The sequence below is a fragment of the Chiroxiphia lanceolata genome, chromosome 2, assembly GCF_009829145.1.
Source record: "Chiroxiphia lanceolata isolate bChiLan1 chromosome 2, bChiLan1.pri, whole genome shotgun sequence".
In the NCBI taxonomy this organism is placed as follows: Eukaryota; Metazoa; Chordata; class Aves; order Passeriformes; family Pipridae; genus Chiroxiphia; species Chiroxiphia lanceolata.
The window spans coordinates 63,124,354-63,147,067 of record NC_045638.1 but is presented as its reverse complement, the minus strand read 5'-3'; the positions used below and the strand labels follow the sequence as shown (position 1 = coordinate 63,147,067).

General features: G+C 34.8%; 1 protein-coding gene across 9 annotated transcripts in view; it reads right to left on the bottom strand.

Moving 5' to 3' along the window:
* Window positions 1–1,601: 1,601 nt before the first annotated feature.
* Window positions 1,602–22,714, bottom strand: part of PCDH17 (protocadherin 17) — a 92,704-nt gene continuing 71,591 nt past the window's right edge. For 6 of the 9 annotated variants that reach the window (XM_032678787.1, XM_032678792.1, XM_032678791.1 and 3 more), the window contains 2 exons: window positions 14,681–14,755; window positions 1,602–6,456 (listed from right to left, as the gene is read on the bottom strand). In XM_032678787.1, coding sequence (XP_032534678.1) covers window positions 5,774–6,456; window positions 14,681–14,755 — 758 coding nt within the window. In that variant the 3' untranslated portion in view covers window positions 1,602–5,773. Of the gene's footprint in view, window positions 6,457–11,054; window positions 11,103–14,680; window positions 14,756–22,714 lie in introns of all 9 variants that reach the window. The other 3 variants (XM_032678794.1, XM_032678795.1, XM_032678793.1) reach the window with 2 other exon arrangements.

Sequence of the window (22,714 nt, the reverse complement as noted above, 5' to 3'; positions counted from 1 at the left end):
TTTGGAGTCTCATCCAAGTAAAAGGTATTATCTGCAGCCTAAAGAACCAAAAGGGGGGAACCATACCAGAACAGTATTTTTATTTTAAAAATAACAAGGGGCCCCAAATAGTATATATTTAGGAAACCAACCAACCAACCAACCAACCAAAATCTTTAAAAAAGAGAGAAAAATGTTTCCCCAAAATTCAAACTAAATGTTTTTATGAGCCAGGCATTACCAGGAACCATCGACAATAAATAAATCAAGATACTGTACTATTTTCCCTGAATCATAACATATCCATTATGGAATATATCAGAAAATTCTTAGATGACTCATTAATTCCCTGATCCATTTCTTCATGCACTACTGAAACTAAGGTGACCTTTCACAAATCAAGCTATGCATACAGTAGACAGTTGTCCTTTCTACTGGAGAAATTTCATTTTTAGGGAAACATTACTAACTGAAGAAATAAGCTTTCAGCTGCTTTCATGTCTTAGACTCAATAAAGGATAAAGATAGGGTATTTATCCCATGAGTGAACACCCTGAAGCAGTTATATGTGGTTGGCTTAAAGGAGATCTAAGAATCTCTGTTTGACAGACTGGCTACTTTCCAAATGGGAAATCAATGACACTGTATTCTGGGTAAAGAAAAGCCAGGAGGGTTTATGACTTGTTCTACATATACTGTAGATCCAGCCAAGCTTTGAATTACACAAAGCTGAAGACAGTAAGAGTAACATCCCATGTCCAGTGAGCCCATCAGCAGCATAAGGTACCTTCTGTCAGGAGTCTGCACAGAGAGTGGCTTCCTAGATTTTGGAATTCAGTCTGTAGAAAGATAAATATATGAAACAAGAAAAAGGGAAGAAAACCATGGTGGGTTTCTGTGCCTTAGGATGGCCAGCTAATGAGATGCAGGTTGGTTTTGTTTCTTACTTGTAGAAAAAATGAAATGTAGAAAAAAGGTAATTCTGTCCACAGGACAAGAACATATCTTTATAATATCTGTAGTGTCCTGAACAAGCTAAAATTCTATTTAGCTGTCAAAAGTAATGCCTGTATACTTAATTATTCATAACAAACAAACAAACCAAAATAAAAAAACAAACCCCAAAAACAACAAAAAATGAAACAAAAATAAACAAACAAAAGACAAACCAACTCTTCCTAAAAAAAACCCTAAAAAATCTGGTGTACAGGCTTTACACAATTTGGTATGTCATTGCTATAATCACATAGGAACAGAGACAGAGAAGGCCATACACTCTAAGGATTAATCATAATGTTCAAACATAACAAAAAACAATCAAACAAAAGAGGTTAATGAAAGTGTTAAATTATAACAAAAAAAATGGGAAAAAAATTAGGACTTAGTAATATTTTTCCCAGCAATTTGTCATGTTATTTACAGCAACATGAATAAAATTGCTCAGTCTTAAAAAAGACATTTGAAAAAAAAAAAACCACAACCAAACTCCAACCCTTTGCATTCTTCAGGGGTTTTTTCTCCATTTGTATACTTAAGCGGTGTTTTGATCTCCTCTGCTGGTATGACAGTCTTTGAGAACTTATACCCTGATTTATAATGTTCTTGGTGAACTCACACCAGTGTACTAAACCAAAATATCCTTTATTCAGCTCCATGTTTCTATGAGCAAATAACAGCCTGTAGGGATTCAGTGCATCAGCTGCTTAAAAGATAAACCTACCCAGCTTGATGAAAACTCTTCACCACTTTCCTGTTGAGAGAAAACAGTTACACATTTCTAATAAATGAAGCAGGAACTGTCATTTTTTTGGCAAACTGATAACTAGCTGTAACAGCCGCATTGCCACAAGTTGCTTTTCCAAAGTAATTACCATCAGGCTCCCTGTGGTATGCAGTGTTTAACACATTTCTTCTGTGTTAATGAATGCAAAAGCAGGCAACACCACTATTAGTAATTGCTTTTTATTCGTAGTCCTCATTTTCCAGATAGGTCACATTAAACACAGCCATTAAACAATAGCGGTTGAGAAAATCCATACAATGTATGCTGCTTTTGTTTGGGGGTTTTTGTGTCATTCACCAGTCATTGGTGCAACTTTGAGCCATATGGGGAGACAGGGGCTGATAAATGAGAATGCCAACCTGTATCACAATTGGGCCAGAGAAGTCAAAACCTTAATCGGATTTCATTCAATTACACTTCAAATCAACAAATCTTGATAGCCAAAACTCCCATTTAAATTAATGCAATAATAATCACTACCTGATGTAAAAAGAAAGTAATTAAACAATAATGAGCATGTGCATGTTATGCTAGGCTTCAGACTCCTACTTGACCTCAGCAATTGCCCTTTCATTTGACAGCAAGCAGCATGAAAACTGTTTGAATGATACATCTTGCTCCACTATGAGCAACATTTGACTTCTAGGGTAACTTGGACTGGGAAATGTCTATTCTTAAGTGGCAAATCACAGTTCAGGAGAATCTCCTGCTAAATATGCCAATTAAAAAAAAAAAAGGAAAAAAGGTCTGGTTTTGAGTTCTGATTTGATTGGCCAATTGTATAAGGAACTCCCAGTTTCTGGCTTTTGTTAATTAAAAAAATATATAGAATGCCTTATTCGTTATTCACAGTGCACAGTACAAATTTATTAGTTGTTCTAACTTGTCTCCCTTAACTCCAACATTCTCTTTATAATGATGTGGCGGATATTTTCTCCTAATCTTATAAAGCATATATGTAAGAAATGAGCTAAATAACTCCAAAATTTTATCTTTCATTGCTGCCTCTTTCTCCAATGGTGATACTAGAGATACCATGGAGAAAAAACACTTTTTAAATTCCTTTGTGTGCAGTATATCCTTCACACACAATCATGTTAATTTTGACTGAACCAGTAAAACTCACATTGTATAAGCTTTACTGGTTTATTGGTTCATTATGCATCCATTCTAAATTGTGAAATAGAGTTTTTAACCTGGGATATCCTTATTGGAAGCAGTATGCCAGAGTTCTACAACACAAGGCAGTCATAAGCCAAATTAAATAAAAGTAAGGTTTCCTAAACTCTTCTATAAAGTTGTGAGTCATGAATTCTGAATTACCTCAGACTGGTAAATAAATAATCACTACTAAATACAGATAATGTGTTAAACAGCTAAAGCTAGTAAATCACTAGTGACAGAGAGCCTTAAGGTAAATTCCTCGTACATTGGCACAGCCCTTTCTCAGAATGTTGTGGTTTTATGTCTTCAGAAACATACATGAATTGTACAATTGGTTATTCAGTGTTAAAATCATTTATAAAATACACAAATCTCCATCACTTGACTGCATTTACATATTGGCTTAGATTTTGCTGAATAATGGATCTCACCGGCAGAGCTAAAGATTTGGTGCACAGACACTGAAGTGATGGGCACCACGAAAATACGTATAAAAGATCAATCAAACAATAAGAAATCCTCTCCACAATGGAATTTCAAGCTATCAAGCTATCAAGCAAAACCAATCTCAGGTCTCCTGGCCAAAAAAATAAAATTATATAACACAGACAACACCACATTTTAGATACATAAATTGTCCAAAACATGGAGAGTAGCTTGATAAGACATGTACAAGATCCTTTTCTTACATGTAATAGTGGATTTTTTTTAACAGGAGGAGCTAAAAGCAAACTGTCAGAACGGTTGTCTCCCAAAGACAATTCATTGTAGGACTAACTAGCTAAGAATCACCATTTAAATGCAATCTCAAAACCAAAATAGGCTGTTGGGTCAACTTTCTTTCTTGAAAGACTATGGCTTATGGTATTTCAGAGTGACAATCTGTTTTATAAGTGTTTTTATAGTACAGATTAAATTCAATAAACCCAATACCTAACTTTTTAACGATGTGCCATAGTGGTATTTTCAACGGACTAACTGAAGTGTATATCCTGAGCTAGTAATTTTATTCTTCTGCTTCTTCTTGTTCTGTGCAAGTTCATTTTGAATATGTGTTGTTTTTTAAGTTATACCTGAAAGTAATTTTGAATTTTTCAAATGCAATAAAAACACTCTTAGAAAAAAAATAATAAAAAGTAGAAACTATATACCAAGTTATCTGAAAATAGTATTCAAGTGAAAATCAAACTAAAACCACTCCCCAAAATAACCAGTGTTTATCTAGAACTGCAGTAAGCAATTGCATATTCTGAAGAATCAGATGAAATACTCCTTACGCCATATCGGTACTGAAACATTTTCCAGTTCTATGAATTTTATATCAAAAATTTGGAAATGGTGTCATCTCTGAAAAAGTCAGTCAAATATCGTACATTAAACAGGCTGGTTGCATGTGTTTGAAAAAAAAAAACAACCAAGGAGGTTCCAGCTGTTGGCTCGAGTGTAATTTTTGTTATTACACATGAGTTTGCAATAGAAGCTTCTACAAGGACTTGCACATAACCATGACTGATGGATGTATTTGTAGGCTGTTCAGTTAGCTCCATCAGCTCACTCAAACACATTTTGAACAGATTATGTACTGCAGTACTTTGTAGACCATACATTAAACAAGAGACTTTGCTCTGAGGCGCTGCTTCCCATATTCCATGGGGAAAAGGAAGCAGGAAAAAACAAAACTCATAGAGTTCGACAGCTACCGAGGCAACACTTGCCATTTACAATATAAGCCCAAATATTTTTGCAACACAACTATATATTAATTTAATAAAATACACAATATAGCTCTTATACACTCAACAATTTGGCTCATATGCACTGAATCTGCAATAAATCAATAAAAATATGTCATTTGATGTAAACACACTGAATTTTCTTACATTTGCACATTTAAATGACCATGTGATTTTTGTGGATGTCTAAGACATTTTCACCCTCCTGAGCTATTTTAGTGTCCACAAATGAATAAAGAAGTGTTAATAATGTTAATTTCTTTTCTGTATTACCCTTAAGGTAACTCTATTTTTTTTTCAAACTTTATTTTACTTCCTTTTTTTTTTAAACTTATCACTAACTATTTATAGCTTTGTTGGACACTAAAAAGCTAAATAGATATTAATTTTTTTTCTTTTTTATCAAGTGAGTTAGCTTATGTGTGTGCAGGACAAGATGGACTATATCATTTTACACTTAACCTTAATATGATATGAAGTGTTTCATTAATGATTAGGATATGTTTCCTTGAATAATGTTCTGGAATGGTTCTTTCTGTTTTATTGTTCTTTTTTTTCTTTCCCATATTTGTGGCAGATAACTTTGTACATAAATATTTACCACAAATGAATGTTAATGTTTGATGTCACTTGGACTACTACAATAACTCTTTATAGGACTTTCAATAGAAGCCTGTGGTGACTGCTGGAAATCCACCACAGATCAGCATTATTCAACCCTTTTTTTCTTGGGGTTTATACGTAAACAGTAAAGTCAGCATCAGCTATTTGAGGACAGTCTTAAAGTAGCACACGTATTTCCACTCCATCTTTCTCACACCTTCCTATCAGATTGTCAAAATGGCACTGTCTTTCCTTCTTTCATTTTATTCTTGGTGTACTTGACTCTGTCCTAATGAAAGTTTGGTCAAAATGAAACCAGTGTTATCTGTCAAAAAGAAAGAGCAGTGAAAAGAACATACTTGTGGGCACTTCAGATGTTCACTAAAAGCCTTAAAGCAGCATTGGTCTTCCTTCATTCCTGTTAATTCTGTTACAAGCAGGGGATTTATTTATTTATTTACTTTTAATCAGCAGAAGAAGAACCAAACTGTCAGCCTGTCCATTTTCCCCCTCACTTTCTGATGGCCACAGGGTCACTTCCCCGACAGTCCTGCAAGAGCTTGTCTATTTCTCTCACAACTTCCTCGGCATCCACCGACTCCCTGCCTAGATCCCGGGCTGAACGGTCTAACTGCTCCAGAACAGAGTCCATCTCACTCGAGTCTCGGCTCACTCGGGAATGTACATCTGCAAAGGCCCTAGCCATCTGATCTGATGCAATGAAGGAAGTGTCTTTTGACTGTTTACTGGGCGATAGATACTGACTGTCAGTTGACAAGTACTGGCTGCTGGGTTCAGCCAAGGCTCCTGATTTCACTTCACAACCATCCAGTGGTCCTTTTGTTGAGGTGCAAGGCTCAATGCATGTCTTGGTTGGGCTGCTCGATGCTGAGGGAACCTCCTGAAGCAGAGGACTCAGGGCACGTTTGGCTTTTAAGTAAGGTTTAACATTGGCAATGAGAATAGTGTGCTCTCTCTTGTCTTTCCCAAATGTACAAAAAGTCTTTTTCCCGGTGGGATTCACAGTTTCGTATGTCTCAGTCTCAACATTAGCTTCAACTGTGGGTACAAAGAGATTTGTGCGATAATCTGCATTCTCAGCCTGACTGGCTGCAGGAAATTGTGGCATCCAACACCTGTCAGAATGACCAAGCACTCTGCATTCATCTGTGCAGTTAACACATTCTTCTTGCTCTGCAAAACAAAGGAGAAAGAGAAAAAACCCTAATTATAAGTGAATGTATTTAGTCTAATGGATAGGCTATAATAAACACATGATGGCCTTGATATCTGGTTTCTTAATTGTGGAGAAAAAGAAGAAGATATAATTAAATATTTCAGAACGTTTGCATAAATGTGTTAGTTGAGACAATAGATTTATTTAACTCTGTTCTCTACATATTAAAGCATTCACACAGCCCAACGGAAATATAAAGGGGTCACTATAGAATCATTCTCAGTGGAATTGAGCTTTATGTGTAAACTAATCTGCTGTAGAAATCTGTTAGGCTTTGTTCTGTAAAACTCATCCTGGAAAAGAGTGAACAGTACTTAAGGAACTCAAAAGGAATTATAAGGATTAATTTTTCAAATCAAATAACTGCAATGAGTGCCTTTCTGGAAATACAAACACTTCATAAAAATCAGCAAGCTGGTTTTTCATTCTTGTCACCTCCATTTCATTTATAATTGTTATGTTGTGTGACAGTCACAAAATAAAAAGGTTTTCTTAAAACCCTACTTTTCCTGCTGAGAACAGAGAACTAGAATTTCCCATCAGTATGCATTAAATATAAGCCTGTCAAAAAGTGCATATCGCAATTTTATTAGACATGAGTATGGATCATGTAATCAGTTTTTCCCTTTTTTGTTTTGGTGCAAGTAAGTGAAAACGGATTTGCTCAATACATACAATTTGGAAGAATGACAAACTGTGACACGCTATTTGAACTGATAATGTTTTCAGATAGGATTTCTGTATTCTATTTCTTTCAAAGTATATAGCTAAATGAGATTTCTTTGCTTCATTTTTAGAACATAAATTTTGATACTACCTGCTCTACAATTCAAAGAAAACTTTTTGCTTTAAAAACCTTAGCTCGTCTGTCATTTACATTAATAGGTTATGTTTGGGCCAACGTTTACTATTTTACAATTGTACTCATGACTCTAACCAAATATCAGGGATAAGAAAAACAATAAATAGAATAAATCCTTTTATCATCTCTAGGTTTCAGTTTACTACACATTGATCTTTAGCTATGAAGTATTTTTCTTTCACATAATGGGCCGAGGGGTTCAATATTGATTTTATTTGAGGAATTTAGTATTTAAAAAATGCCTGGAATTCCATTTAGACAAAAACCTGTTAGTACACCTTTAAATGTAAAGATGAAGCAAACATACAGAGACATGCACAAGTCTTCAGAAAAGCAGAACAAACATGTTGATGCAAACATAGGAAAAATTTAAGCAATCATCATCTTTCTAAATTAGAAAATGAATTCCTACTAATCTTATATCACCACCAGATTAATGGATGATTGCGCTGTCGAAACACGACACAAAAGAAACACCAAAGCTGATCTACAGGAATCTAATAGTATAAACAGTTTTGACTCTTCACCTTTCTAAAAATATATGAGTAAATATGATTTAATTTTAAGTAAAATTGTGTTATGTCACAATGATCAGTTAAATTGGAATGAGATCATTTACTCAGAACTGATACTTGTTAATGATACAGTTCTGTGAAAAAGTGTCATCCTATATATGTGCTCCCTTCCTAGAAGACTTTAAAATCTAAGCATGGTGCAAGCCCTAAAAGATATCAAAAGCAAGAGAGAATGAGGTGCAGGGACAGCAGAACAGAGTGACTGTTGAGGAAAAGAATGTGACATAAAATTCACAGAGGTGAGTTAGCCTCACCTGTGTACCTGGTAAGATCATGGAACAGATCTTCCTAGAAGATATATCAAAACATATGGGAGACAGGGAGTGTCATTAGAGACGGACAACATGGTTTCACCATTTTGTCTGACTAATCCAGGGGTCTTCTATGATGGAGTGATTGCATGAGTGGACAAGGCCTTTGATGTGGTCCTGCATAATATTCTTGCTGTTAAATTGCAGATAGATTGATTTGATGATGGACTATCAGATCGATAAGGAACTGTCTGGATTGTCACATGCTAAGAGTTCCAGTCAATGGTTGAAATGTTCAAGTGGAAACCAGAAATGAATGGTGTCCCTTCAGGGTCTACATTGGGACTAACATTATTTAGTGTCTGCATCATTGAGACAGTGGGATTGAGTACACCCACAGATGCAACAAGCTGAGTAGTGCATCTGATTCGCTAGAGGGAAGGGATGTCCTCCAAAGGCACCTTGACAGGCTTGAAAGGTGAGGGCCATATGAACCTCATGAAATTCAACAAGGCTAAGTGCAAGGTCCAACACCTAGGTTGGAGAGTTTATCAGTATGAATACAGACTGGGAATTGGATAGATTGAGAACAGACCTGTGGAGAAGAACTTGGGGGTACTGGTGGGTGAAAAATTAAACATGAGTCAGCAGTGTGTGCTCAAAGCCCAGAAAGCCAGTTGTGTCCTGGGCTCCATAAACTGAAAGAAAGCAGATTTAGATTGTACATACATGAGGTAAAAACTCTCTGATATAAGGGTAGTGAGAAACTGAAACAGATTTCCCAGAGAAATTGTGGATGCCCCATTACTGGAAGATTTCAAAGTCATGTTGAATGGGACTGTGAGCAATCTGATCTAGTAACAGATATTCCTGTCATGGCAGATCTTTCAAGATCCCTTCTGACCCCAAACCATTCTGTGATCCTTTGAGTTCCACGGAAAAGTAATCTGCACACTGATTTTAGTATACATTAAAAAATAGAACTATCATGATGAAAAACAAGAGTAAAAGACACCCCCGACATTGGGACAGTAACACAGTGACAGAACTAAAAAGAGTTTAAGGAAGAAATTTCAGTTTGTTGTGTTTCATTTTACTTCACTTGACTGTGATGGCATGCATAATCATGGACATATGCCATACAACATATGTGTGGCAATTGCTTAATGAAATGGGAGCCATACAAATAAAGGACATAGCTATATACCTCATTCTACCCATTAGTTCACCTCCGTTAAAATTCTCTGTATCTAGTTTTCTGGAGCTTCTATAGCATCAAAAAGCTGCAGCTTAAAACAGGTGAGTAAAACTGCTATTCCCTCTAAAAAAAAAAAACAAAACAAAAAACCAACAAAACCAAAACACAACCAAAAAGCAAACCAAACAGAAAAAATCCCTCAAAAAAAAAAAAAAGGGCAGCAAATCCATAAAACTTCACAAAACAAACCAAATCAATATATTTTAAAAAACACATGGGGCAAGAGCATTGGAGGGGAAAGTTCTTAGTTGTAGCATGGCAATAGTTAATATTAGCCAAGTTTGATAACACTTTATCACAGAAATCCAGCAGAAATAAACAAACAGTGTTCCAAGCCAAACTGTTCCAATGTTAATTTAGAACTTTAGATTTTTCAGATGCTTGCTATAGAATAATTTTGTTATTTTGCTCATCCTCCTAATCCTTCAGAGAAGATTTGTGGCAAGCTCAGCCTCTAGCTTTAAAAGTAAGGAGAAATAATAGGTATTTTCTTTAGGATTTTCCCTAGATATATCTCAAAATATTTTTCTCATATATGGAATTCATGACAATGCTGAGTAAAAGTTTTCTGGCACTTTCAAACCTAAACAACCAATCAGCTTTCCAACTATTATTTTGTAAGTTTAACTATCCTCCATATGGGTATTGTAAACAATTTTGTTGCTTTTTAACAAGAGGTGAAAATAAACCTTGCTGCATGTAAGCTAACATAAAATGTTCAGAACTGCACAATCAATGGACCAGCACTTCTCTCTGCTCTTCTCTTTTCAATTATTCCAGCAAAGCAAGCTCCTTCTTTGCTCCTTCCTTTTTCTCAGGAAAAAAACAAAACCCAATGGTAGTACTTCCTATAAAACTTTCTAACCATGTTGAATGTGTCAAGACCTCACACTGTACTGGGAGACCCCCACTGAACACTGCTGGGAAGATTCAATACATTACAGTCTATTTTATTGCACCAAAAAAGGCCATTTTAAAAGGGAAATACTTACTGTCTTTCAGGTAGCAGTTCTATGTCATATTATCTTACAATACATCAAAGAAAGGTTCATATATATTTATATATAATTCTCTTCCATCTACATTTACAACATATATATGCATATGAAATATAGAACTGGGAAATTCGATTTGGAAAATGACTTTTTTCTAAAACTCAACTGAACTGTATTTCTTCAAAATAATTAAAATTTTTTCCCTAAACTGAGACTGAAATGAACAAACTTCAGATACAAGGTAAAGATCAGAGAATTTCTTAGTCGCTGGAAATAAGTTTATTATACTAGGTATTCAGTACTGTGCCAAAAACTATGCTTTGAGATTTTCAAGACTCATTAGGTTAATTTGTTGCAATCAAGTTATATTTGAAGATTTATATTTTCAGCTCTTTCACATATACATACACTGGTATGAGGAGAAGCCTTACACAGTGTTTACATTATTCGTTACTGCCAACACAAATGCAAAGTTTGCTGGCTATCTCTAAGTAAAAGAGATGTATATCATGTAGCATATATATGTTATATATATATATTGCATGCCAATCTTCTTTCCTCTTCTCATTTCCTGCATTTGTTAAAGCAGTTTTTATACTTGCATTTCTACTCACAGTATCGACTAACTTTCCATTTCTGCTCCCTGGGCATCATAGAAGTGACTGAATTAAATATGAAGCCAAAAAAGAAGAAAAAAGAAATACTGAATGACCTTGAATTGAAAACCACCTGCATTGCATGAGCATTGGAGCTCTAGTCCTGAAAATCTGTGTCTTTTCACTTCATGCTTTTATGTCACATCATAGGAAATGGATTTTGAGTATTGATTATCATACATTATAAGCTGCTTGCCTAACCATTAGCCTGCAATTTTGACTGCTACAGTTAGCAGACAGTGAAGAAAATCAAACAGGGACTTTTTCACAAGTAGCAGAAACTACAACACAAAAACTATCACCACCAAGGGCCAAATTAGTGCATATGAGAAAACAGAATCAATTTAAAGGTAAATATATAAATATATACATGTAAAATAGGTCATATGCTGTGCTGTACAGCAGGATGTGCCGGTAGAGTGATATGTGTCATTGGTCTTTATCTCTGTACTTGTCTCTCTCCTGTTGAAAATAAGCCCTTAACAGTGCATGTGTGTACAATAAACAGAAGCAGTCTAGAGGTTTTCCTAACTCTCTAGAGTTTTAAGGGTAAACAGTCAGAAGTGCTTTATGCACTTAGGGGAGAGCATACACTAAAATAGAATTGCTAAATTGTCAGCCATAGAAAGAAAAGGAAACAAGCTATCTGTAAACAACAGTCGCTTAGATGGGAAATGTATTCTGGATAGAAATTTAGAGATGGTATAGGATGAAAGTTATATTAGCAACATACAAAATGCAACGCAAGATACGTATTTTTGGTGCAAGATAAAACATATCTTACATATTTTATTCTTTAGGAGATGTATTTAACATCTGTCTTCCATAGTAAGCTAAAAGAAATAGATACTTTTAGTGTGATAATTTCCTATGATTTCCTTATAAATATTGTGAACAGAATTAATTATGGCTACTGATTTCATTTGCACTATAAAATTAATTGATTAATACTTTAGATAGCTGGTTCCTTTCAATGACTAAAATGGAGATATTTTATTTTGATTCATTAATTTTATGAAATTTGCATAACGATAACAGAGAAGAAACTCAAGAATTATTATTTTTTTAAACAGTGACTCAGTGTGGCCAAATCAAGTCAATAAACAAAATATTTGCTCTAATTTAACCGGACCCCAATTATTTAAATTACACATATGCACAAAGCAGAAAAACAAATGAAAAGTAAACATCACCATGCAAACATTTTCAAGAAATATTTAATGTCCTATGCTTATAAGATGAAGAACACTATACTCTGTATCAAAGTACTCCATATAGCTTAATAGTAACTGTCCAGACTTCTTTATATGGAAAATCAGACTATAAATATATGTATATGCACATATAAGTATATATTTTTATATATATTTATGTAAATAAATGTATCTACCTATATTTAAAATCTGATTTTCCTTATACACAAGTCTGGATATATACCTAGATGTACACCTAGATCTACACCTAGTCCTATACCACCATTTTACTCATAAAACCTGTAAATTATTTTATCAAATTGTAATTGAAGTTAAACAAGACAGAGTTAGGAACATTACCATTTATAAGATCTGATCAGGTAGATGGTCATTCAAGTTCATTCTTTTCTAAATGTTTTACTCGCAAAATGTAGCTTTTTATTACCATATGTTCATTGGTAAAGGCTATATAAGAATATGGCTAGATAACTACGTGAATAACACTGACTATTTAAAACAGTCAGTAGCTTTTGTTATTTTTTACTGTGCTGGGAAAGCTCGTCTTTCAGATATCTTACTTCTTTTTGCTCTTTCAACAGGTGACGTCTAGCTTTTACCATTGCATAAACACCCTTTTCTAACTGACTTTTTTTTTCTTTCTTTCTATAAATATGGAAGCTAAAAAATAAACATTAATTATTAGAGATGGTTTGTTGGCTGACTCAGTTGACTGGAACAACTATTAACTAAAATGTCCAAATAAAAACCCACTGAAGGAGCCATTTCAAAATGTATGCTGCCTTTTTTTTGAAGGCATGTTGTTTCACACTCTTGAAATGCTCTGTTCTTCAGTGCATTACAGAGTTAATAGTAATGCACATCTTTGATGCCCCTTGTTTCACATTACAAGGAAAAGGATCTGCCTATGAATGCATGCATAGAGTTTACACTGACTTGTCTAAGAGATAAATTCCTTTCACCCTTGATGTTGAGAATTTGTGTTCACTACTGAAAATATTTCCATTTAGAATTCACTCTGTACTGAAACAAGGTGAAAAATTCTCTGTAGCTTTCATTTCTCTGGTCTAACCAACACAGTATTCTTGACTGTAAGGGTGGTGAGGCACTGGAACAAGTTGCCCAGAGAAGCTGTGGGTGCCCCATCACTGGAAGTGTTCAAGACTAGGTCAGATGGGGCTTTGAACAACCTAGTCTAGTGGAAGGTGTCACTGTCCACAGCAGAGAGGTTGGAACTAGATGATCTTTAAGGTCCCTTCTGACTCAAATCATTCTATGAAAAAAAATAAATAAGGACAACCAGTACTTGCTTTAGACTAATAAAATAATATTATATTTTATATTTTTAATACCTTGAATAGATATGAAAGATCTGTATCTTTGGTACATATGTGTAAGCAGATGGACAATAAATGCCAAATAAAATCTAACAGAGAATGCAATTAACTCTGCTTTTCAGAACTTCAGTAATTCCTGAAATATGACCAGAAAACCTCCCAGAATTTATATGAAATGATGGCTTACTTTTGTTTTGTTTTGGTTTTGGTTTTGGTGGGTTTTTTGGGGGTTTTTTTGTTTGTTTGGAGTTTTTTGTTGTTTTTTTTTTTTTAAATGGGCAATTGTCTTTACTAAAGAACTGAAATTACTATAAGGAGATATTTATTACATGAGAAAAATAACGGGTACTTTGACATGTCCCTAACACCAGGTCTATATGACACTTCTATTGAGAAGAATCAGCTAAAGTACTGCTTCTGTGATTGGATTTCTGCTTAATTACAATTGATTTTGACAGAAATTAGTAGAGGTAAACAAATAGTTCTATACACATTTTTGCTGTTATTAAACAGAATTGTCTCCAGTCTGAGTATTTATATTGGTTTGTCTGTTTAAAGGCTTCTTTCAGTCAGGCAATGCAATCATGCAGCTCAGGTTAGCGAAATGACTGGCAGTAAAATAAGAGTGGACTGCCACATTTTTAAACCTCTTGGATCTCATGGTCTCTTCCTAATAACATAAATACAAGTTTCTGAGGTCTATAATCCTTACTCAGTTTCCCTGGTTTTGGTTGTTGGGGCTTTGTTTGCTTGGTTTTGTTTGTTTGCTTTCTGAATGCAGGATAAAGGCAATATATGTTTTATATTGACATGGCATAAAACACTTCAAAAGTCATAAAAATATGATGGTCTATGGATTTAATTCTTGTTCCCATTTGTCCAAAATGACAAATATTGGAGGAATATTTCAGGATTACATGGAGTACATAGAATATTTAATATAGTTCTTACAGAAGTATGCTTTAATTTCACGTTTATAATTCAACGGCAATCACGTATTTTTATTTAAAGACAATGTAAGAGAAAGATGTGTTACCTGAAAATTTTCCATCCTCACAGCGGGCTGGTCCACAGATCCCAACAATGGGTCTTTGGCCTCTGCCTTGCTGTTCTGGAGGCAAATCAAACCTGTGAGTCACAGACATGGATAGGCTCTGCTTCCAAAATTCACAACAATGATGAAATTTCCACAGCAGAAAAACAGCTTTTATCTGTGGCCCAGACACAGCTCACAGCCCCTGAAATTTCTCACTGTGCTTCTCAAAGGTACAAACACTTAAGTTTATAGTTGGCAGTGAACTGGAAATATCTGATCAGTAAAAAGGATGCCTCATTTACTCCTATCAGATGAGAAAGAGGAGAATGGACACCCAGAAGTTGGTTTCCAATGTTTGCCTATAAGTTGACTGGCCCTGACTCTAATTTGCTGTGAAGAGACCCTATGACATCACAAAAAGATATTTTCATCTCTTCCCCATTCCACCATAAAAAACTCTTCCTGGCCTAGTGAGCAAATACACAAAGGCTAGCTGTACCAACCCTGCCCTTAGCTGAGAAGCTAGGGGGAAACTTCAGTAATATGACAAATTCATAGTTTTAAACCTGTAAATCTTTGTTGTAGAGCCCCAAAGTTTTTTCCTGAGAATTAAGGAAAACAAAACTGCAGTAATTAACAGACGAGAAAAGGTTTTATACATTTTTAGTATAACACATTTTCGTACTCTTGATCAAGGCAGTGCCACAGATTTTTCAATGGGATTGTTTCAGCACTAGAATCTAAAAATGCAATGACTCTTAAATCTGAAATCTAACCAAATTTGTGTAACCATTTCCATAATTTGCATGATATTCACATTTTTTTAATAACTTTATTGTGAGCTAGTCATAATTGCAGTATCAATAATTTCCATATCTAATTTGCAATATTTAGTAAATACTACATATTTTACTGTATCAATGTTTAGGAATATAGTCATTAACGAGGACCACTGTGAGGCATCCTATACAAATATTAACAGATTGTATAGTTAGAGACAAAAGTTAACAAGTGATTATGACAAACAAAAGCAATGAATGAGAAGGAAAGACAACATTAATGAAAATATAATCATACTGTTGACATTTCCTGAAAATACCAATATAAAAGCTCCATAATTTAAAGAAGCTATCCCCATCTGTCACACCATCAAGCCACCAATGATTATCTATATATTATACCACTGAACCTTCCTCACTGGTTGCCAGTTATCTCAGTATACAAATCTTTAATTAGAAGGCACTAAGCTTTTTGCTTTGTAAGCCTGCCTCAAATTTGGATATGACAACTTTTTTATAGACGTTGACTGAGGAGGGTGCCACTGAGGAGAGAGACATGGCAAGCTTCTGAAGAAATCTATTTCTATGTCCTTTTGATGGCTGTGTTTACATTCTGACTGACTATAGGTGGGCTCTGTTGAGTGAACAGAATCTGTTGGTTTCTGTGTAGGAGCCTGATTTTGACCAAAGCAGAATCAATGCAGTAAAGCTTTTCAAATGCTATCTGTTTTCCTTTGCAAAGTCTCATAAAAATAATTACAAAGGCGATATAGATAGTGAACCATTCAAAATCTGGCCACTTTGGTAAAAGACAGTCTTTTCCTCCACATTCCTCTTAGTATACCTGGATTTACATTCAAAATATCCTTTAACAGCCATAATGAGACCAGGTCTGTTTTATACAAAGAGATGGAATAGCCTACTGGGTATCATTCTCTGCTTCAAAAGGTTGATGTCATCAGTGGGTCATATACTTTAGACCTCATGAGAGGTACAATGCATCTGACAGAACAGAGAGAAGAACACTTTTCATGATGTTGCTCTCAGAAAGTCCCTAAAGTTGCTCAGACATCTCAAGGAACTCTCACTTGGACATATGGATGCAGAAAAATATTCTTAGAAAAAAAGAAATTATTTAAGAGTTTAATATAGAATCTAAGTAACATATTCATTATTGTACGATTAGATGGTCCCCTGGACTACTGTTTAACAGATTGCTGGTGTTGTGTTTTATTGCCACCTTTGAAAGAGATTTGCAGAATGGGATTACCCTTATGCCAATTTATGAAGAACCCCCATTCGCTTAGCAATTTGAATTTGATAATGTTATCCTACTTAAATTTCTGACTGGATAGTGCTCCAATTAGACCAATCAGAAAAGCTAATTAAGGACACCTTTTTCAAATCTGACTTTCTAAATACAACTAGTTTGGCAAAGGGAGTTATACATGTAAACAGATTCAACACCATATTTTCAGATTCTCCATGAACAGTAAACTAATTTTTGAAAGACACTTACTGAAAATACCTTCAGAATATTCATATCTTCCTTTCCTTAGATCCTTCATTAAGAACTATAAGTTCCTGATCACTTCCTTATATTTCAAGGATTGAGGAGATTATAGATATTAACAACCCTAATACAGAACAATCTCTCCTGCTACTTACATTTATGTGCAGCAGTTGAGCTGCTCAACTGAGACTCCCTCTTTTACTTGTCATCTTTTCATTTGTTATAGCATCAACTTTTGAATGGATGTCAGAGTACTTTGATGTGACAAAAGATATCTTTAAGAAATATTATCAATTTCCAAGGATGTCGTCATTATGTGTTCTTTGTTTTCACCAGTATCTTCACTTTTTAAACCTGCTAACTGTTAAGAAGCTATTTTTTCTGGTGTGTAGCAACCACTAATCTGAGTCATGTTCTTATAAAAAGCGTATTTTTGTCTTGGAGATAGACTTAAAGGCTAATTACCAACAGCACCAAGTAAGATGCAGTCAGGGTAATTTCTGTTAGCTGTGCCCTCATCTTATTTGTCTGAACACCCTCCAGAGGAAATCAGCATTGAGGCATTAGATAAATTAAACACTCTTTGGGTAAAACAAGTAAGAGATGCAGATGCTTCCTTTAAAGCAGCTGAAGGATTCAGAATATGTCAGTCAGTATCAATCTATTGACATTCTTTAAGAAAATTTTAAATCTGTAGAGGTGGCGAAAATACTACACCCCTAGAAATGGTGAAGACCTGCTATAAAATGCAGTGAAACCTATTCTAGATATCTTTCTCGGGGTATTTAAAACAACCTTTTCATTTACTGGAATTTATCGCTATAATATTTACTTGATTTAGAGTTCCATGTATGCTTTCCACCATGACTTGATTTTAATGTGTCACTCTTCTCCCAGGCTTTTTGTTCTATTGGATAAAAATGGTAAGAAACCTGTACAGTTATTATTGGCTTGAATTCTGAGTATCACAGATAATGGAAAGCAGAGAAATTTGAGCCCCAATATCTACTGCATGGTTCTTCAAAAACAGCCTCTGGATTTCCAAATAAAAATGTAGCTTTGCTTTGTTTTTCTTTAAGAAAAACAGTGGTTTTAATTCCTAAAAGACAAAAATAAAGCACCCTCTCTGAAAGCAGGGCTCAGCCTGACCTTGAATTATATTAGGAATTATATTATATAAGGACTTATATTACATAAGGAAATAAGGTAAGCAAAAATTGTCTTACAGGAAAAAAAATTAAACTTCTTTTTTGTTTTGTGTCCACCTGTTACACAGGTGTCTGTGCACAGGCACAGTATACACACCGCATCTCAGGTATCTAAGAAACAGTCTAGCAGAGCTCTAAACTTATTTATATGCTCTCAAGTGACTCTCTGCAGTTCCAGCTGAAGATGGATACAAGGCAGCTAATTTGCTACCACCAAGGGAAAATGTTATAACATAAAAACATTCCCTCCCTTAGCTTCAAAACTGTTGAGTGCCTAGGGAGCCTGACTATTTGTAGAGCTGATACTACGCATATGCTTCCTCTGTAACTGTTACATGCTTACATCTGGCATCTGTCTCTGTGTTAAACAGACTTAATCGTCCCTAGTATTACCTAGGTAAAATCCCTCTAACCTAGGTGGTTAATGCAAATGAAATAAATGAAAGGGTAGATATGATTTTTTTTTGGTAGCATTATTTTTGCATTATTGGCAAGTATGCAATGAGCTCTGTACTGTGGTTATGATCAAAATATTTTATCTCTGCCTTCTGAGTAACTTTAGATAGAGATTATGCTTTTCTCTTAGCATGACATTTGACACTTCATACAGCTTTTTAATAAAATTGAGTTGTTTTAGCTGGAATTCTTTTTTCCATTTATTCTCCTTTTATTTTTTCCTTTCTTGATTGTTGGTTCCCCCTCTTTTATCCACATCAGACTTCAGAGCATTTAATCATTTGCTAGACATAGCTGATCTGATTCTTAAGAGTTGTCATTTCTTTCTTTTGTTATTGTTATTAGGGGGACTCTACATGTTAGTACATTATTCAGCTCACTGTTGCCAGAAAAGTCAAGACTCAGGAAAAGCACTTGATTTCAGATTTTAGTATATTTTTAAAAGATCAAAGAGCATGGAAAATCTTATTCTTTGGTTAGATAGACCATGTAGAACAGTAACACTCTAAAAGATGGAGATAGCTGTATAGAACTAATACTAAATTGAAGGCCTTTTGAAGTTGTTTTAACATTTAGGGTAATGTTCATCTCAAAGTCCCCCCAAAAAGTATAAAACCAATGCTTTTAATTGGGAAAACACATAGAAATGAGTTCTTCCTGTAAAATCAGATGAAAAAAGGTTGCTGGTTTGACATCTGACATTATTCATGACAGCAAAGATAAAATATCCTCGAGGTGCTTCTTTTGCTAAGAGTTATTTCTTTGAGCAAGACTATAGCAAGTACAATCTTTCCTAAGGCAACTGTTCCTGCCTAAGTCTTCTTAGGACTCAGAGTAAAGCTATTCCTACAGCTGAGATCTTCTCAAGAGCCTGACTTCCTCCTACTATGCGCATTAAATCCTAGTGAGCAGGAAGACAGGCCACAGGATTTTCACCCCTCCTATTAAAGATTTATTATTATCATGCAAAAGGGAAGCAAACCAGAGAGAACTTCCATATAATCTCCTGTTTAAGGGAGAGTTCTTGTCAATCAAGGGACTAAATACAAGCCACAGGATGTAGATTCATATGCTGAATACTAGGTTCATGAGATACCTAGTAGCAGCTATGAGACAAAGAATAATTTCATTCAACAATGAATGTAGATGGGGTTGAGGTATGTAACTTGGCATCATGAGTCCCCTTTTCCACTATGTGCTCTTAATGCACATTGTCCTTCCAGTGGTAGGAAAATTTTCCCTTTCCAAACTAATTATTAAGTGATTACATGCACATATAACTTCTGGGATATCCACTGAATATTCATTCAGTACCTGGTCAGATCAAATTTCACGGTATTTTTCCACTGAGCTATTTTCTGGCAAAAGCAAACAACTTTCCTTTTTCCCTAACACTATACTATCATGTTTATACCAAGTTACTACTTTCTTTTATAGAATTAAAACTTGTGACAAAGTGCTGCATTTTGAATACCTGAAGGATTGGGATCTAATGTTCTTCATTGAGGAAAATTGTAACCGATCCACACCCTTCTTGCAGCTGCAGCTTTGATCCCATCTAAGTTCATGTCAGAACCATAGCAGGGAGTGGCTTTGCTAATGTATACATGCTTCCACCATTACAAAAGCAGGATGTGTGACATCGTGTGCAGTAGCATTCTATTTTATTTTTATTCCAGATATTTAGTCTAGAGAGCGAGTTGGCATGTTGCCAACTTGACCAGCCATCCTGTCTTCTGCAGGAATTTGGGGGCAGAGACAGACGACAACCAACAGTCTTTTTGCTAACTCTTCTGTCCAGCCACACCTTGCTTTTGCAGCCTAGGCTCTATTGGCTGACAGATCTAGTGAACTCTAAACAGAACAGAGTACTGGACACATTGCAAATTTATTGATACAGAGTGGCATACTTGGAATTCCCACCAGTCACTGATTCCATTCTCAGAGACAATTCTGATCTCAAAATTCTTATTTAAAAGGTTGAGTAGGACTGAGCTCTTCCATTCATTAAATCTGTTACTTTCAAAATCAACACAAATATTCCTTTTTTAAATAAATTCTCATTTAAAATTTGGCATCTGATTTTTGATTCAACAATGTTGAATTGGTATTTCTCAGAGAGTCAGACTATGATGATAAACAACTGTTAACAACTGTCAACAACTTTGTTCATAAAACATCAGTCACAGTCCTCTGAGAAGTTGACACACTTATTCATCAGGTTTTTTTCTTTAAACATGATCAAGCAGAAAACCAAAGTAAATCCTGTAGAGTGCATATGCATTATCAAATGATCTCGTGATATTTTACCACAGCTACATTTAGCCACTGTAGCCTACTGGTCTACATGATATACAAATAAATTCAGTTCCAACTTGATGTTACAAACTGTCTCCAACATTTTCATCTGCAGTTCATTGTACCTGCCTAACTTCAAGAGGTATTTCAGAGCCATTACTGGACAGAGTAGTAAGGCTAATATTCACAACATATAGTGGGATACAATACATATAAGGGCAGATATTTTCAGGTTTAGACCATGTTTTTTTTAGTAGCTAAGGGCTATTAAAAGGAAAATAATAATATTAAAAAGAATAAAATACAAAACTAGTAATTCTTTATTGGGACAGTTCTTTATTAGGTTAACCACTCCATATAAAAAGAAGTTCTTATGTAAGTATGATTTTCAAGACAAAAAAAACAGAAGAAATCATATATTGAATCTAAATGTTTATGTAAACCATCTTCCCTAAAGTTTCCTATGATTAATTCATCAGAAATTAATTTGTCTGTAATCTTTCTTTGAAAAAATCATATCTAAAGTAATATATTTATTTTGCTTACTGTGAGAATCTGCCTTATAAAACAATCAGCAAATGTTGTTCTGGAATATAATTGCCTATTAAATTTCAAAGAGGAAATCAAAGTGGGATAAAAATGCAGAATAAAATATTCATACAGAGAAAGATATGTGTATTTCAGTCACATTTTGTATTTTCTAGCTTTGGAGAATAAAATGCAGCATTTTTTATAAGCTTTCAGTGTCCCACTTAGCCTGCTCTAACTATGATGACAGCATGCATCTTTGATGACATGGACGAATACATCTAGAATTCAAGTCTTTCTTCTAGCAAAACTGTAATCCAGTACAGAAGGTCAATGACAATCTGCCTTTTAAAGCCACCTCTTTTTGAGTAGTAAGCAGCTTTTTCTTGTTAGGCTTTTTCTCTTTGCTTTGCTATCTGATTTCTACAGGGACACGCATCTATTTACCGCACTGAATCCTGTTGTTCATCTTTCACATCTAATGTATTTTTTGTTCATTTCCTAGAAGTAGAAAAACAAAACTGGCTTTATTGTTAGCATTCTCCAAAGACACACTCAATGAAGATCTAGCTAATCCTCTTCTACTTATTATTCAACAGTGTCTGCCAATAGGATTTGGGAATCCCAAAAGGCAATGTTTAAAGGGAAGGGTTAAAGTCAGCTTGTGTAATGACATTCTCTATTCCTGGGATAATTCATCATATTCAAGAAATATGTTCCATGGAGGGACCTAAGGCTGCCAATTAAAATAAATTAAGCTGGATGGACAGGCATCTGAGTAAATGAGATTGCTGTCACTACCTGAAGTAACTTTATTACAATGAGAAGCTATGTTGGTATAGACAGTTCTTTTAATCTGTTCCAAAGGCCTACATATTTCTTGCAGAAAGCTGTGTTGGGGAGGTATCACCTCTAGAGCTAAGCTCCTTGGGAAGAAATGATATTAGGGAAACCTGCTGGGGTACTTGATTTAACATTAAAGTGAATTTATCAGCTACTCTCAAATTTTTGAGAGACTAATTGAATTATCAAAGGCTGCAATGGGGAATATAAAGCCTTCTGAGAACAGATTTTTAATATAGATAAAATCCTTAAATCATTCCATGTGATTATCTTAAAATGTAGAAATAGCCCAGTGGTTAAAACGCACCTGAATTTAAGATTCTTTTGCCTCTCTAAATGCTCTCTATACCCACCAAAATGATAGGAAGTTTTATGTGTTTGGGACAGGAAAAAAGAAAAAAATATTTTA